Genomic DNA, 18,511 nt, shown 5'->3' with positions numbered 1-18,511 from the left:
CATAGTAAGGAGCCGCACCATCCCCTGCCACCTTTGCCGTCATTGGCCGAGTGCGTGGACGCTCGTAACTTGCCAAATGCCGTCTCCCCTAACGAGCCACAAGTGCCTACTCCACCTGAGGAGGATGCCATCGAAGTCATTCCGGTGCAGTTCACGGTTGCTCCGGATGGCGAGGCAACTGGCCATGTCGACATGAACGCACGTGACGGATTGGCAAAAACCTCCACTTCGACCAGCAGTGCATCAGCGAAGACGCTAGAGCACGACTTGCGTCGCAAGTCTACGCGCAAAGTCTACACAGCGATGTCGCTGATATCTATCGATATAGCCCATCGTACCTTCCCTCGCTCTGAACAACGCAGGCGTCCCCGCTCAGTGTGGGCCGCAGTACTGCATACTGGTGTCCCTGCAATGTCATCCAAGCAGCGAAGGGGTAGTCATCGCGATGGTCCGCCACCAATGCGATCACTCCGCACCAGCCAGTATCACCTGCTGGGTTTACATTCTCCAGGTGACTACATTAACTTGCCGCGCGGACGCGACCTGCAACGACCACCTCGACACAGCCAGGGTCGTCCACCAGAGTACAGGACAGTTCCACAGGACAGCTCGAGGCGTGCACATGACAGACTACCACGGCACTCCCAGTGCCGCCCTCCAGAGAAAATTGCCTTTGCGCGCTAGCAGTCATGGCCGAGTGTAATGACGAAAACCGAAACTGGAACTCTCTCTGGCACAGACTCGCATGCTAGCAGGAAGAGGACGAAGACGAAGCAGAATAAGAACAGCCGGCCTGCAGCAAAGGCGTTGTGTCTTATTTCTCGTCCTTACAATATATATATATATATATATATATATATATATATATATATATATATATATATATATATATATATATGCTGTTACTGTTATATACAATTACTGTTAGAACTTTGTTGTTAGAATTTGGTTAGAATTTGTTTGAATTTGATTGTTAGAAATTGTGAGAACTTGGTAGTATCAATGTAACGCGTATCCTAAACGATGTATAACTTACGGATGTTTTTATTATGTGCTTTTATTGTGTGTTTTCCCGATGTCCTTTCTGCGAAAATCCCGACAAGGGATTGGCAGTATTTTTAAATATATATATATATATATATATATATATATATATATATATATATATATATATATATATATATATATATATATACATTCCTTGCATTTACTGTCTGTTAGATCTCATATATATATATATATATATATATATATATATATATATATATATATATATATATATATATATATATATATATATATATAATGAGATCTAACAGACAGTAATTGCAAGGAATGTACAGGGGAAGTTATTAGAACCAATGGAATGTAAATAAGAAGAAAGAAGAAAGAAAAGTGGATGAAAAAAGAGCATCGAACGCGTTATTCGAAGGTCGTAGGTTCGATTCCTGCTCACGGCTGGTTATTTTTCCATCCACTTTTCTTTCTTCTTTCTTCTTATTTACATTCCATTGGTTCTAATAACTTCCCCTGTACATGCCTTGCAATTACTGTCTGTTAGATCTCATTATTATTGTGTTAAAACACGTAAAAACGAGCCCTTAGGTATACACTTCTTTCCCTTATATATATATATATATATATATATATATATATATATATATATATATATATATATATATATATATATATATATATATATATATATAATTACAGCTGCGACGACCATATATGGTCGTCGCAGCTTTCGACTGCAACAGCAGGCATAGGTCACATGGCTTCTGTTGCAGACGAAGCGTGAAGCTTAATGAAAAATAAGTCTGCCCTGCCGCTAGAACTAGCGGCATTGCAGTGAAATTGAGTGAATGGAATTGGGGTTCGGCAGCGATTCTTTGTCAAAATGTTAGCCTCTGAGAATCTGGGACTTTTCAATTTTCGGAAGTGGCATCACTCATTGTGAAATAGAGTTAGAATGCAGTTCTGACTAAAAAGGTACACCTGAAAAGTCCATCGGCTTACTTTTTTTTTGTCATAAATGCATCCAGAACCCAATTTCATGAAAACGTGATGCCACTACCGAAAATAAAAAAAAATGCAACATTTTCCGTCTTCACAAAATTCTGTTTAGTATGCATTTTTGAGTAAAGAGGTGGCTTTTTCTTTTTCAACTTTCCCTACTTCGAACTGGTGTGTTGCGTGTATGTCTACACACTTGATTGATGATGCCTTGGTTTTTTCGTTACAGGCTGTTCTGCGAGAGCACTCGTGCTACTTGTGCGTCAACAGTCACACTAGTGTCCGTCTACTCCTCTAGTTACGCAGTGAACTAAGCTACTTACCTGAAGAAATGTAGCTATACTCTGAGACGCTCTAATGAAAAAAAGAAAGAGGAAGATACATTTTGAGCTTTTTAGTTACACTGTAAGTAAACCTGGAGTAAAAAGGGTGTCTTATTGTACCACAAGAATAATAGTATCTGGCTTGCCTGCGTTTCCATTTTCAAAAACTCAGAGCTCACCATTCGATTGTCAAGACTGTTACGCATGCCACGCTGATATCGCAAATTTGCTTCGCAACCAGAAAATACTGCACGTGCAGTGACAATGCTAGAAATGGCAGGCAAGGTGAATGGCGATTAATCTCATGGGATGAAAAGAAAGCATTTTTAGTATAATTCTGACTTCCCACGCATATGACTATCCTTAAAGAAACACATGAACACTTTTTGCAGAATGTTATACTTTGGTCGGAAAATATTGGGTCTCTAAAGAGTGTTGACGTGCTTTTTACTAAAAGAGTTGTACGCCTAGAAAGTCTGCCAGTCACTGAAAGGAGTTACTCATACGGTTTTCTTTTTCTTGGAGTCTGGTCGATTAAGACTGTTCCACGGAAGCGTTGGCGCCTCTAGTGTGTCACCACCCGCAGCATTTTCTCCATATATTTCTAGTTGTGCAATGACCTACTTACCAGAACTGGCCTGTCGGATGTAGCCCTTTAGGCTTTGTCGATGGTTCTGGTCATGAATGAACCCCTTCATGTCCCACTAGTTCAGCACACAGTCAAGCGATTAGGGGTTATAAGCGTTCACGGTGTGCAGAGATATCCCGCGGGGCAAATTAATTTCAATAAATATCACCAGAAGTTATGACAACTCCTTTCTGAATGCACAACTGCCCTGCGGAAACGCTGCTATTTGCACGGGTCACATAGTACTCCCCTTTATTAACTTTTGAAAAGAGTGCCTTTCTTTCCTACTTTTGACGATTTGCTTGTGGTTCCGTATCTACGTTAGACCACATTCTCTGGCAGTGCGCCTCATCACGCGATTCTCGGCACATAACCGAAGAGGAATGGAGCTCTGCGCTCAGGAGCTCAGAACTTGCACATCTACTCTGGGCTGTCCAGAGGGCCCACGACGTGGTAGGGAGGCTAGGCCTACCCGTCCCGACGTGGGAGTGGCCCGCTGCTCTACCTTCTTGAGGTAGGGTTCCTCAGGACCTCAATAAAGTTCTGTGTCTTTCTGTCTGTCTGCTCAGGAAACGATGAGTACGAATTATAGAGGCCAGTGGTGGTAACATGTTTAATCCGATACAGCACATTAGGAACGCTGGATACCACTTCAGTCTGGGGTTTCCTGCTGCTTCGGTGCTACGAACTCAGAGTCATTGGCTACGGTACGAACACTCTCTCAGGTCTTGAACGTGTACGTAGCATGGCGATAGTCCGTGGGTGGGGTTTTACGGCGCTTCACACGTGAAAGATGTCAACGGTTCTGCTGCGTCCCGAGTCACCGAGCTTTACAGCCCTCCTGCAGTGGCAGGGAACCCCTGGCATGTTGCAGCACGCTCCATCGCGACGGCTGTCCTGGTTCGAAGCTGCCTGCGCCACGGTGGGCGGCATTTTTCTCGACACCGACGAGAGTGAAGACACCGTGGAACCCCTGAGCCTGCACTGTCGACTGCCGGGCAGAATCCAGGACCGAGACCTGCTGCCCTTCCGTGGCTCCCGTCGTACCGCAGCCCGCAAGTAGGCGTTCCTCAGGGCCGTTTGGACCTGTGTTGTGAAAACATCGGAGGCTGCGATTAATTTATACTTAGGAATTTCGCTCGAAAACATGGCGACAAAGGGAGGCTTTTGGCGTGTTTTTTTTGACCGGATCACGCATACAGGAGGTTTACTAGGTGATATTTTTTTTTTCGAAAAAGAGAAAAAGTCATTAGATTGCACTAGTCAATGTGCATCTCTTCTTTGTACCAGTGTCATAGCTTGAAATTGCTAAGATTTCGTCAAAATGTTACGTCCTCAAAATATTGTATTTCCTGAACTTTGTATCTACTTGGCTACCTGTGATGATGTATGCCCGCTTCCTGTATGGGTCTGAAGAAGGCCTACAGTATTGTTAAATAAATAAATAAATAAATAAATAAATAAATAAATAAATAAATAAATAAATAAACATTTTTTGACTTGACCGAATTTCAGTTTAGCTTCGGTGGCTGATTTATTGGATAGGCGAGTGATAGCATGACAGATGTATTCAAGAGAAACCTCATGGGTCTCAACCAAACGTGAACCACAGAGAAACATATTTACATAAAGAGCGGACACTGCCGAAGGGCCCTGCGGCCGAGCTACTGCGCTGCTTTTAGCGCCACGAGTGGCTGGTCAGACCCGATAATGTCTTCAAGATAAATAAAATGAATTTTTTTTACGATACTGGGATTTGAGCCCGTACACTCATGCTCTAAAAGCGAGTGTTTTTACTACAAGGCTCATGTTTCCACAAAGGGAACACATGTACAGCACATCTAAACCACACGAATGTGTATCCTTTGTGCAAACAAATACACAAAAAACAACACTTTCTGGTCAGACTTTACTGTTTTTTTTTGTGGTAAAGCATTAAACGTTCTCAGCGGGACACGTTGTAGAGCGGATATAGAAAATTGCACAAATTAATAAAATTTATTATTTGCAAGAATTTGATGCGAAATTCAGGTTTCAATAGTCCTCCTGAGGCGACTATTACATGTCTTGACAAAGGAGTGAAAACGAGCAGGGTTACGCCATCTAGCGGGTGGTCAGACCTTTTCTTGCTGGGCCGCAAAAAGGCTCGAGTGGCCACTTTCTGTAGTATATTTCCCTATGCGCGAACGGTAACTATCGGCGTCAACGCCAGTGTTACAAAACGTCACATGATCACAGATGACGTCTAATGGCGTCCATGACACCAAGATTTCTGCTTTTTCTGCCTCGTTCTTTTTTCGAGCAGCCACGGACTAGAACGGCCTCCCCCAGGACATCGCCAACATCGCCTCATCTGCCTTTCAAGACCGTATTATTGATAATCTCAATGCTAAAACAACTTTTTCTGCTTATTGTTAACCTAAAGAAAACCCCATCAAAATCACATCAGCCAAATAGGTTGAACGAATAGGGGGTGAGTTGGAGGATCAGTGCACTAGACTGAGGAGAGGAAAAAAAAAGCTAGAGCAAGGGGAAGGTGTTTTTTCCCTTCAAGTTATTCTTCGATGAATGCATAAGATGCCTTGTAACTATGGGATTTAACATCTTTATCGCGTTTCCAGCAAATATACCATTGTAGTTGCAGATTCACACGTGCATTGCACATTTGTGATCACCATGGGATTTTGGAAAAAGAAGGAAGGGCGTAATGAGTAAGCCAATGCATGCAACTGCAAGAGAAAGGCTCTTAACTTGTTTTCTATAACCTTTTTACAAGCGAGGAGTACGTGGAGGCTACGTTAATTAGCCAGCTACTACCAAAATTGTAGAGGAATCTACTGTGGGTGACTATGGCATTTTCACAAAATATGGACATAACTTGCTGGTTTCAGCGTGACTAATTAAGTGTCTAGTGTTACGTCACCACAAAAAGTAATTAGGTAGTACACAGTGTAGAATGTAGAAATGTATCTAGTTTCTCAGTTCAGTATTTTATTGCGATGTATAGGCTCTCACAACGGCCGTCAGTGCTGCCCAAGATACGGGAAAACTAGTACTTCTGGCGTAATTTAAGAATCACGCTTCACGTCACATTGTAGGTATGTGCTTGTTATTCTTGTTTACAGCAATGTGTGACCATATGCCCGTAGTTATGTGAAGCTGCATTGTGATGTCGTTAAGACGAAATTTAAGCGTTACAAACAACTAAACGAATGCGGCAAAGTTAAGATCTCATTAGCGGCTGCTTCATTTTTGTGAGCCTAATTAGCAGCGGCTGTCACCTCTTTTGAGTAGTGAGGTTACTAACACTATCTTACTACACAAGTAGTCAAGATTGCGCCAAACAAGTCGAAGTAGATAACTACAACTGCACTGTGTATGTGCACGTGCGTGTGTGCGTGAAACAGCAAAACAACATACTTGTATTTTTTTTATTTTCAGGCACTACCTCAGAAAAAAGGTACGTCACAAGAAAAAAAAGAAGGCTTTAAAGGGGTAACCTACCTCTGAATCCATGAAGCAGTAGAGCACCGACACGAATATTCCCTGGAAAGCACATGTAGATATACATTTAGAAAAAAAGCACATGTACAAGAGTAAAAGAAATAATCGAAATATGTTTCGGAATTATTATGCGATCTATGACAATACGGTACCATTTCCTCGTCAAGTGGCATTGCTGAGGAGAGGTGGTATATGTGGACCACTTTGGCTGATCATTACATAAAGCAGCGCACCATCAACATAATAAGTAGATTCTGATCAGGGTACAAGACTTGGTGTTCTTACCCCTCATCTAATATTGAAATATTGAATCTGCTCCCTCAAAAAAATGGACTATCAGGTCAGCTGCAGGTACCTCCATGAATCTACTTAATTTTTTTTAAACTCGCCACCTCTGTGATGTTTCTTATCCCCTATAGAAGACGTTGTTTTTGAAGAAGTGGATGTGCTGTAGGTAGCTAAAATTAATTAAATTGATGCAGCTATGCTCTACGAAGATTAGAAAGAGGGTAAAGACAATGGTAAGAGTGCGAGGGGAAGACGGTGAAGCACCGATTGGAAATATTTTAAAGCGGAATGACATGGAAGAACATGTCGTTGCTCATAATCATCTGATTTTTAACCGAGGGCACACTACTAAACCAAGTCAAGCAAGGCGCCATCTTAGGGTGCGAGCACGGATGCATGAGGCATAAACTTGATAGCCCGACAGTTGGCGTATTCAACGGAAAGATATCTCGAAAATAGCGACAACCATTGCAATACTGTGTTTCCGTCCGGCGCAGAGCCATGCACCCGTGGTTACACCGTGTTATGACGACCCCATGGGCGTAATGTTTCAGTACTAGCACAACGAGAAGCTGCTTTCATGGTTTCACTGCAAAATGTTTGTACATGTAAGTTGCCAGCTCTGTACTTTGAGGGGTCACGTAGTGGTAGAAGTGGTTTCCAAATGTGTTTATCGCAACAAGTAGACTGAAATAAAGAAGCTTCATAAATGAAAGTGAAACAGATTTGTATGCGCATTTCTTCCCAAGGTTGGGCACGTCCGATTGGCAGCTTTTTCAGCCATAGAGTTTCCAAATATACACTAGAGAGAACTCTGGCGCTAGTGCCTCTGGGAGCTGCAACGCACGGTGCTTCAGCGAGCATGGGAATGATGGGTAGTACACACTTTTGTCTAATATTGGCACTTCTGGCCTGCTTTTGGCTCCGTGTGTGTTCGTGTGGCTTGGAACTGTTGCCCTACAAAACAAATATTAGCAAATGTTCAGCAGCTGCGCTTCACCATCTTATTCTTTTAAATTTACCTTTCCAAATCAGTCACGAAATTCAAAAGGGTTGAATCTTTCTTTCAAAACAAAACCGAAACACAGCAATAAACGAAGCCGCAAGTACGATTCGCTAACCGCAAGTACGAATACTAAGCAAATGTGTGTACTACCCATCATTTATATGGTCGTTGAACGATCGAAGTGCCAGAGTCCCCTCTAGTTAATTATGGGAAACTCTATATTTTCAACGAATAAAAAAAGACGATTTTCGACATAGTGCAAACTCGTTTTATCTTGTAGACGATCCCATGAAAGCAGTGTCAATTTGAATTCAAAAGAAATCTAGCAAAAAGCGATAGAATCAGTCGGAAGGTTCATACACAGAAATGGTGAGCAGAGGGAGTAAGAGGCCAGCGCTGATCTGGCAATGAATGTGGAAAACCCTTTAACTGGTCGGCCGTTACCGGGACAACCTTTGGTTCTCTCATGTATAGTAGAGTGCATATAGTGTTCGAAAGCGTTAACAATTTTTTAAACACAATTCTATCACTCTTTTCGAAAATAAATACCAATCCTATCACGTTTTCTCGTGGCTTCACATTGATGTGACCTAAAGGCCAGATAGCTTGGCGCAAAACGCTTAAGAACGAATCTAAGTGTGCCTTCATCTAATCAGTGTGAACGCCGAGTTCCCAGTGCTAACGATAATCCAAGCATCGTGCTCTTTATTAAGAGTCTGTAAGGACGATGATCCCGTAGCGACTTCATTATGCTGGGCTTACAGTTTCAGCAACTTGTATTACGAAGTATCGACATTACCTGTGACGATTGGAGGACAGCGTTGATGATCATGTAGGCTTCTTTGAGTCCCATAGTCTCGTTCTGTGGGTTGATGCAAAACAGCAGGTGCGTGATGCCCAGCAGGGGAAACAGTAATGCCGTGGCCTTGATGGCTTTTCTGCGCACGAACGAACAAAACAAGTTTAAAACACAAAAAAGTATGCTGTTAGTGTACGAAAGTCAATAGGGCAACACTTTCGTGGTCCTTCATGAGAAAAAAAATGCGCTTAAGAGATGGAACTATATCGTCGCCGAATGAATGATTAGACATTGACAGGCAGGGGATATCAGAATGTTCGCTTAGTTTGATGTTGAGCAATACATGATTGTACTCATTACGCGATCCATAGAACGTGCAAGTTTCCCCAGTAGTTTTGCAGCAAGTCGTGCACAGCAAGTCATGCAAAATTATGTATGAGTAATAATAACTATTGACGTATAATCTCGCAAAACATTAACGTGATTATGAGGGGCGCCGTAGTGAAGGGCTTCCGAAATTTCGACCACTTGGGATTCTTTAACGCGCACTATATGCTTAAGCACACGAGGCTCAAGCTCTCTGCCCCCGTCGAAATCCTGCCACCACCTCCGAGATGTGCTATCGCAACCTTCATGCATCATAGACTATTTTACCTGAGATATATAGGTGCCCCCATCTTGGGCTATTGAGTAAATATTTTCTTGTTTTTTTTTTCTGTAGATTGGGATACGAATTAATAAAGCCACGAAACATCGTATGCACCAATCTAACCGTTTTCACGTGTCTATGGCAATACTGTTCGTTTAGTCATTTAAAATGCTACAAACGCAAAGATTAACTGCCTGATATGGCAGCGCTGAAACCCCACAAAGTAGCCCATATAGCCCTCCGCGGCGGGTGAATTGTGTGGGGAAAAGACAGTCCATTTTACCACCACTGTTTCGCTTGGCAACGAGTTAACGAATGTCAGCGAACAAGGTCAGTGAATGATCACATGTATTCGTCAGCAGTTTCACCTTACGCAGCAAGGTGAGCAGTTCGCACCGTTACCTACACGCTATACCACTCGATATATTTCATGACCGGGTATCCAAACGAGCACTTGCCTGAACTGTGTGGTTTCCAGAGCCGACGCCTTGGGTTTGATTCGTGTCACGAGGATCCTTACGATGTTCACCAGGAATACGGAGTTTACCTGTCAATCAGAAGAGGACAATCGGTATCTCGGGTCATCGATTTGGTGGGACTGCAAGGTGCACGGAACGCGCGTACACGATATACACGCAACTCACCAGTATGGCTACAAGACGTGGTGCTATGAGTATCCACACGTTGGGGCTGGACCCGTAGCCCTCCCAGCATGCTGTGCGCAGCTGCTTCTCTGTCACGTACGCCCAGGCCAGGATAAAAGCGAGGGGCAATCCTGCGGCCGAAATTTCTTGTTTGTCACAGAAGCTTAATTGATTTTTTTTATACAACTACAAATGCTTGGCGCCAGTAGCCATGGGGCTAAATATAGGTAATGATCCAGTACTCAATAACTCGGAAAGGAAGCGTCATATACACATAACCTTGGTTCTGTACTGCACGCTGTTTTTATGATCTGTATTGTGGAACGTACAGCTGGGACCATTTACGGCCGTCAAATAGGCCACGCCAGTCATAACTACGAAGTTACCAAAACAACAATTCACAGTTCAGCATTTATGAGAGGAAACTGTGCAAGTGACAGGGGAAGCCAACCACACGAACCACTGTGTCCACCTTTAAGAGTTGTAGGCTATGAATGTGATTTCAGTAGTACGTGGGCTTTCGCGTGCAGAAGGAATGAAGGAAATTGGACGAAAAGAACGGCAGGGAGGTTAACCAGCCTATATAGGCAGCCAGTTTGCTACCCTGCACATGGGAGGGGGATGGGGGAGATGGAAGATAAACAGGAGAGAGGGAAGAAAGATAAAGACGGCACATTTGGCAGCACACGCGCGCACACTCAGCCATAGTCCAGTCTTGTCTTTCTCGGTGTGTGACATTGCTGTTACAGCCGCTTGTTCAAGTCCGCGTCGTGTAAGAATTCGAAAAGAGCTTTTGTCGCCTTCTGTTGCAATGTCGCGGGCAGAAACCGTACGATGCGATTACGAGCCATGCCGCGCAGTCGAGCACTCGGCACATATCGACCGCCTACACAGTGCTCTTTCACGAGTAATGACATCGCACACCACACGGGACTCTGGCATTTCATCGGAATACGAATGCTGCCACCAGAATCGAACCCGGCGACCTTCGGGTACGGAGCCGTAAGCGCAGTACCACCGCGGCTCGATTAGGGATTAAATGTTGATGCTTATCAAACGCGAGACTTTGATCGAAAGTTTGCGATTTTCAAAGATGTTCTCGTAGGATTTAAAACACCGGATATTATTATTATTATTATTATTATTATTAATCATAAAAAGGATTTCTGAGGAAGACCCTGCTATTGTAAAGACATTACGAAGAAGCATTGAAAAAATAAAGTAACATTTTAGCATGCAGTCAGCGCGCATTACATATTTCATCGCTAGTAATTGACCCTTTAAATCAGCAATTTCTTACAACTATAATAACTAGTGGCTCTTAGTGTTACACAATACAGAAGTTATGGAAAGAAGTCAACCAATATCCTCCAATGGGAGTGTAGATTTCAAGAAGAAGCAAAAGAATACAGAGATGCAAGGAAAAAATAAAAACAACAAAGAAGGAACACTAACGCACTAGAAGAAAAAGAAAAACATTAAAAAGGAACGAAGGATACAAGGGACAAAGGAAACGGGCCAAAACGGTGCCGTGGCGTGTACAAAGGGCCTCGTCCCACGCATAGCTGCAAAGGGTGTGCGCGCTTTGTATGCCGAATGGGGAAAAACAGAAAGGAAGAAGGCAAATGCTATAATCTCGCCAATGCGCGCGTTTTTCCCTGCTTTGGCGACAGACGTAGCAGCGCCGTTCACTTAAGACACCCCGCCATACGCGCCTTTTCACAAAAGCCGCGGATATCTCTAAAAAAAAAAAAAAAAAACCTGCACGCTATCTTACAAAGCGATGAAATTCCGATGCGTGGCAACGTATATACGTTGAAGAGACACGAAAAGGCGGCACATTTCAAACGAGTAAAATGCGAAACGCCATTGAAGGCCAGAGAACAGAGGAGGCCGTATGATGAAACGCTGTAGGTCGTGCACTTTGCCGCATTCTCGAGTAGTCGGGTTTGCTGGGACGACACGCCAGTTGTTGCGTATGTGCCACTCGACTGCTTTTTCATGTGTACCTGCCCCTTTTAGGTTTATCTTGGTCTCGTGGGGTCGTGGCATAGTCTGCGCAAAGTTCGTAGTTTGCCCTCAAAAAGGTGGCATGCTCATATATGCATTTGCTTAAAGGGACACTAAAGAGTAAGACTCGGTTTAGGTTGACAAACTACATTCTGAGAGCTTGAATGTAAACATTCGACAGAAGTCTGTCTGGTTGGATATGAAACTGGGAGATGATACACATGGACTGCACTCCATGGAAAAACGAGAGGGAGAGAGAGAGAGGGGTAATTATCCACCCCGCGAGTGCTTTGAAGAGGCCGCTGCTACGTAGTCCCGCAGTCACCCCTGAGGTAGAAACCAAGTCTGCTTCGAAACGTCGGGTTTTTTCAAAACCTTTGGTTGAAGCCTAAATCATCTCCCATTCTGAGAACTGTAATGCCACAGTTTTCGCAGTCATAAGTTAATTATTAGCGGAGAAAATCTAAGGTAGAAGTCTCATTTTTGAATATTGCGCCAAAATTGAGACGCGTTACTGAAGAAACTTCAGACATTTTCTGTAATTTGATGGCATTGGCTGAATGACCTTTTCTGAAGCTTCGTATGCCACCATTATACAAAGCACATATTTTTTTATCGATTGGAAGCTACGCAGGACCCAGTAGACGACTCGAAAATTTCTTACGTCACAATGTTTGATGCGGGATTCTCAAGGTGGCGCCGCCACCCGCATTTACGTCTTGCGCGTTTTTTTTTAGGGGCGAAGCTTCTTATAGCGGCACCCGTTCGACCCTCGTAGCCGTTGTATAGTGTGTAACAAGTATAACATTCTGACCTCCAAGGTGGTGCCGGTGAGAGGTTTCTTCTGTGCGTTGTTGAACAACAAAAGATAGTGCTCAGTGTACATGCCAATGGCTGCTAAGGGAGAATGAGAGACAGAAAAATTTGGCTGTAGGTTAACGCGCATGCTGCGAATTTTTTATTGTTCAACAACGCACAGAAGACAAGAAAGGGTTGCTACGTTATACTCGCTGGGCGTAACCTCCTAGGTTTTAGAAAGGTTTAGCGAGCGTTGGGCGGCAGCGCCATGAATACAGTGAACTATAGTATATACCATGAACTAGAGGTGGTTAAAGGTGGGAGTGTGTGTATTTTTGCGCTTGTTTCGTCATGAACCTTTACCAACACGCCCAAGTGGCAGTCATCCTAAAAGGTGGGAAGTAGACACGAAGCGCTAGCCGTAAGAAAGTGTGCGTGTGACTCCTCTCGTTCAGTGCTTGGAATGTCCGCTGGATGGTGGTGCTTCCATATGAGGAATATATGTTGAAAATATGTGAGATGGTGGCACTTGGAGTGTTGAATAGGTGGACGAACGGACACACAGACAGATGCATGGACGGACGCACGGATGGCTGCACGGCCGGATGGACCCATGGACGGACGCAGGAGCGGATGCATGGACGAAAGCAAGGACGGACGCACAGATGGACGTGCGGACGCACGAACAGACGCACGCACGGACGGGCGGATGGACGCACGGGCGGCCACACAGACGCACGCATGGATGGCCGGAATCAAGAACGAATGGACGGACGGATGCTTCGCCCCACTATCCATCATTAACTCCGTGGATATGCTGCCAATTTTTTTCTTAATAAGCGTCGTGCTGCGGTAAAAGTTGCATTTTCGAGATTGTGAAATCGTGTACTTGACTCATGCGAGAAAAGTCGTTTTGTTATTTAGTGTCCCTTTAAGACGATCCGAAGGCGATAGCCAATGTTTTGTAGCACAAGCTGCACTTGCCAGGGTCGAGCCGTTTCGCATGGCTCATCGATAGCCTTGCTGCGCATGCGTGAAGAGCAGTGACGTAACACCGAGCACTGCTGGTGCACCGAAGAAGCGTCTGGAAGCTCCTGGAATGACGTGACGCTAAAGTGCCAACCACTGGCACGCGTATGCTCGCGTCTACGCGTCAAAAGCGTCAAATGCGCCTCTCGGCGTCGGCTTCGGAGGGGCATACGCGAGCAGGCGCGAGGGATCAAGCCGGGCTTGATACATAGCCTCCTATATAACTTTTGTGCCCGCGCATTAGCGCTAAATACATACGCGCCATCCGTCCCTCATAGTTTCGGCGCTTGCCGCCAGAAGCCGCACCAATCCCATAATAACAGCAGACGACGTGGCCTATGCACGCTTGCGTTTATGACGGTCTAGAAACCGTCTACATTGCATTGGATTATGCGTATACGTTAAGAAGTGCGCACACATAAAATTTTTAACACACGCACTGTATGCAGAATGCAATGCGAGCTTTTTTATTTGATTTCGCGCTCAAAGCTTGAGCACTTTTCGAGACAATGGTTTGACATAAAAATCTTTCGCCAAGTCGTGTTTGTCAGTCACACTCGTCACGAAGTTCAGAAAAAGTGGGCGGAGAAACTTCACGAGCACAACCTCCAAAAGTTTTTCATGGTGTCCCGGGGTCGAGCACTTGAGTTTGTCACGTTTCTGTAGTATTTCCGTGGCGTTGTCAACGGCAGCCTTCAGTGGCTGGTTCATCTTTCTCGCTCTTGCGAGGAAAACTTCCGCGTAATTCTTCAGAGAATTGAGAACCATTACGAGCTCAGTTGACGGATAGAGGAGTCCACCACTGTCCTGGTGCCTAATTAAGGCATCTGATGGCGCAGAGGTGTTTGGTTTAGTCACCAGAGTGAAGCATTCATCACAGGAAATGGTTTCGTGGACTGTTCTTGCAATATTGCCACCAACCATTGCTAGTGCAGTGACATCTGGCGTTGGGAGCAACGTCTTCCCCCTGTCGAGGCTCTCCTCGAGGGTCGTGGTTGTTTCTGCTGGAAATGCTTCACCGTCATTCTGCGCTGCTCTTGCCGATCGCTGTAGGAGTGCTGATGAGGAGCAGCTGCTGCTGTCTGCAGTAATCACGTTGCTGCTGCTGGACGTGCAGGCTATGCCAGTCTTCAGTGCTTTCTCAATCCCAGACAAAACTGCCCTCACGTCTGTCTGGTCGTTCGAGCCTGCAGATTTCCTCAACCACCCAAAGAAGGCCTCTATTGGGTCAGAGGACATCTTCCTAGTCAGAACGAAACGGAAGCGTGTGGCCGTGAGAAGGTACCGAACGCACTCCACGTTTGAGATGGTTGTTATCAGCAAGCCCTCGTACGTTTTCTTGGTCAGAAAATTCTTAGCCGGGCTCTGCCGCTTGATTTCGGCCAGGTAGTCAAGAAATGATGTTTCGAGCCAACCTAGCCGTTCGTCATCTTCGGATTCGTACTGCTTGCAGTCCGGGTTGTTCTGGTGGACATGCTGGGTGCAGTTGCTTACGTCCATGAGGGTGAACCACCGGTACATGGTGTCCATGAATAAGACGGTTGGACCAACGTGGGCAAAGCTTGCGTCACATGTATGACCTGCCTGCTCTTTCAAGAGCTTCAGGGCCGCGGTCACAGGTGGCGAAACGACTTGCACTGCCCTCCTGACGTTCATGTTTTCCATGCTAGTCGGATGTACGTGCTTTCTTGTCAAGAACCGTACTGGCTTGACAATACTGCGCTGTTGCATTTTGTAGAGGTCTTTCAGGTACTGGGTGGTTATTTCGCCATCCTTTCCGATATCGCGTGACAGAAACTGTGACCGTACGTTTTTAATTAAATGGCACTGATCGAAAGCGAGAAAAAGTTTGCCATCTTGATTTGTCGGATGTGGTATGCAGTGCTTGAGGTTACCCCCACATAGCAGTTGGAACGCCTTCACGTTAGTCCGATGGTTGTCGGTAACGATGCGCACGATTCTAAAGCCTATACTCTCAACTTCTTTGAGTATTGTTCATCATGATCTGGTGAAGGTTTTCACCGGTGCAATTTGTAGTAAAAAAATAGGCTACGGGAATCTTATATCTCGTTGACAAGCCACTTAAAATGAAGCAAAGCAGCGAGTTTGCAAGAACTGGCTCTTCTGGCTTGCCCGGTTGCTTCTGCGGCAAGCAGTCGCCGTAGTCTACTTCGCCAACGAAGGCATCTCTCTGCTTGAGATAGAGTAAGCGCTGCTTGACCCTCATTTCGTCCACAATGAGTGAGCACGTCTGTGACTGAGCACTCGTGTGTGAAGCGAGCTCAACTGACAGCCTCTGCTTAATCAAGTCTGTGACGCCTACTTCATTGCGTGATGAACCGAGGAAGCGCTCCAGCGTGCTTCGACAGGGTAGGCGGAGTAGCCCTGAGCTCCTTAAGTGTTCGTATGCCCTCGCTGAGAGGTTACGAAGGATCACTGCGTGGTGGACTAACTTCGGACCACGTCGGTTTCACCTTCTGAAAATTTTTGACCTGCTCCAGCAGTATTGAGGCAGCCAACTCATTTTCACTTGCCTGCTCGACAACCTGCAAAAACGCTGGGACATAGCAGTCTTCTTTAAGTTTCTGAACCTCCCTTTTATATTTTTCAACAGTTCCTTTGAGCCTTTCAACCTGCGCCCTCAGTTTCCGTTCCTTACGCTTCCACTTCTGTCTTTCGATGGTTGGCAACGAAATGCGTGAGGCTACTTGCACTGCTCTACCCACCTGCGCCGTTCTCGGTACGAAGCCTTGGTCAGTCCTGCTGCTGGAGTTGGGCACTTCTTCAACAAGTTGGGCGTCCGATGTGCACGACTGATCATGTCGTAAGTCCGTAAACACATGTGGTGCACCACCACCGACTGCTCTTTTTTTTCTTGCTGGTTCGTCAGTTAATACAGCCGCAGCACGCTTCCTGAGGGCCGCATCGCTTCTTTCGGTTTGTTTGCAAGGTTGCAAATACGACGGGTACTCGTGGAAGACGCTGGGCACAGAGCCTTTCTTCAGTCTTCGCGTCGTGCACCCTTCTTTAAAGTCGGACGGGACGAAGTGTCGGCTGCAAACGGTTAAATAGCAAGATGTGCTGTTCGGGGTCCAGTTGTCTCTCGAGATTACCTTAAGCCACTTTTCGCGAAGTTCTTGGTCGCTCGGAATTTCGTGAAAAGATACTCCGGTTTCTTTCCGGCCGCTCCATGATTTGCAGCGTGGTACGCAGCAGTACGGCATTGTGGAGCGTTCGGGGCATAGCAAAACTTCTGACCATGCATGGGCAGTCGCCTTTCTTTTTACGGTAGTGCTGCAGATAACAAAAATACAGCGTTTAGGCACGATTCCTTTCAGCAAGCGGATTTCTTAACGATGTAACACTTTTAACAAAGAACTTACCCGAATCGCACTTGATACAGTCACGGTTGTCTCAGCGAGCGCTGCAGTTAACGAAGCTCTTGGGGGAGACTATTGTGCCAGAAAAAATATCAAGGGCAAGCAGAAAACACAATGGGCCAAGCAGAGTTTTACATCGAGCACGGCAAACCAAATTTGCGCGCGACGGGAAAACCGCGGCGTAGCGGTGTGCGCCTGCTATTGCAGCAAGCGCGGCGCGAGCTATTATGAGATGCGAGCGCTCTTGGCGGAGCGCCGAGGCGCAAAACGAGAGACTCGGGGGACGGCGCTGAGGGACCGACCGCTCAGGCACAAAGTTATAGAGGAGGCTATGCTTGATATTTCGCCTCGCGTACGCTACGTCACCACGCGTACAGCGGCGCCAACCAACCAGAGGCCGCGCGCCAACCAACCAGAGGCCGCGATGACTCCGAATGCTGTGCCTAATGGCCGTCGCTTCGAAGGCACAGCCGAGTGCTGAAAGCAAGCATGAAAACTACTCCAAACGTTCCTGAATGACCGCTTCGTTATCTAGAACGACAACGAAACGACGAACGACTGCGAGTGCTACCAGCGTGACGCGGTTTCGTGCCGAGTTCGAGCGACGCCGACAAATCCACCAAATGCCGGCACCGGTCCCGAGTGCGATCGTCGGCCGAGCGAAAACATCGCACAGACTACTGGAGCATGTCGGTGTTCTTGTGCTTTGATTTGTGATTTTCTGGGCTAAAAATAAGTGTGAACAGACTTTGGAGGTTCGAAGCTTTGAGCGCGAGCCCTCGCCTACCGCGGAGGCAATTCAGAGCGGTGTCATCTGGATCCAGCCTAGGCCTCTACCGTCTAGTTCGTATGAACCAACACATGCGAGGAACATCGGCTGAGAAAGATCTACGGTAGTTTCCGTCGCAACATAGACACCGTATACGACGCCCAAAACATTGCGTAGTGCATACGGAGGAGTTTTTATCTACACTGTCTTTGTTTTCAACATCGGTATTCATCATCGCTGAAAGTGAACCTCGCACTAGCCAGCACATTTTGGTGATGTGAAATCGTACGTACTTATATGAGTGTATTCGCGAATTGTATGACGCTGAAACATTCGTTGGCTTCGGTGCAAATCGTTTTCGTGTGTTGCCAAGCTATTAACAAGCGTGCTCTGGTTGGTATCAGTGTGATGTGATTTCGTGACGGGTACCAGCGACGCTGACACATTCAGCTGTCAGCAGTCTCATGTCCATTCATATTCAAGATAGAAACTAGAGCGTGCGTTGCTGTGGTGATCGAAAAAGAAAGTTGCATGATTAAGTGCTGCTGGTATTGCCTGCTATTTCACTTCTCGCTTGTTCTGCTTCTCGGCCACGCTCAGTTGCACATACATTGTTTGGAGGCATTCTAACATACACATTTTTAATTTATAGTTCATTCTGATACTCA

The 18,511-nt window shown here is 45.6% G+C and overlaps 2 protein-coding genes across 4 annotated transcripts in view; both read right to left on the bottom strand.

Moving 5' to 3' along the window:
- Nucleotides 1-3,553: 3,553 nt before the first annotated feature.
- LOC119165005 (corticotropin-releasing factor receptor 1-like) overlaps nucleotides 3,554-18,511 on the bottom strand; it is a 329,918-nt gene continuing 314,960 nt past the window's right edge. For all 3 annotated transcript variants that reach the window (XM_075873607.1, XM_075873608.1, XM_075873609.1), the window contains 5 exons: nucleotides 9,858-9,988; nucleotides 9,672-9,760; nucleotides 8,565-8,703; nucleotides 6,472-6,513; nucleotides 3,554-4,053 (listed from right to left, as the gene is read on the bottom strand). In XM_075873607.1, coding sequence (XP_075729722.1) covers nucleotides 3,748-4,053; nucleotides 6,472-6,513; nucleotides 8,565-8,703; nucleotides 9,672-9,760; nucleotides 9,858-9,988 — 707 coding nt within the window. In that variant the 3' untranslated portion in view covers nucleotides 3,554-3,747. The remainder of the gene's footprint in view (nucleotides 4,054-6,471; nucleotides 6,514-8,564; nucleotides 8,704-9,671; nucleotides 9,761-9,857; nucleotides 9,989-18,511) is intronic.
- On the bottom strand, nucleotides 13,925-15,591 carry LOC142771337 (uncharacterized). Its single transcript, XM_075872812.1, has one exon. It carries the CDS (start codon nucleotides 15,423-15,425, stop codon nucleotides 14,178-14,180), a length of 1,248 nt encoding a protein of 415 aa, XP_075728927.1. The 5' UTR covers nucleotides 15,426-15,591; the 3' UTR covers nucleotides 13,925-14,177.

The sequence above is a fragment of the Rhipicephalus microplus genome, chromosome 9 (assembly GCF_043290135.1).
Source record: "Rhipicephalus microplus isolate Deutch F79 chromosome 9, USDA_Rmic, whole genome shotgun sequence".
Taxonomy (NCBI): Eukaryota; Metazoa; Arthropoda; class Arachnida; order Ixodida; family Ixodidae; genus Rhipicephalus; species Rhipicephalus microplus.
This window is presented reverse-complemented; position numbering and strand designations above follow the sequence as displayed.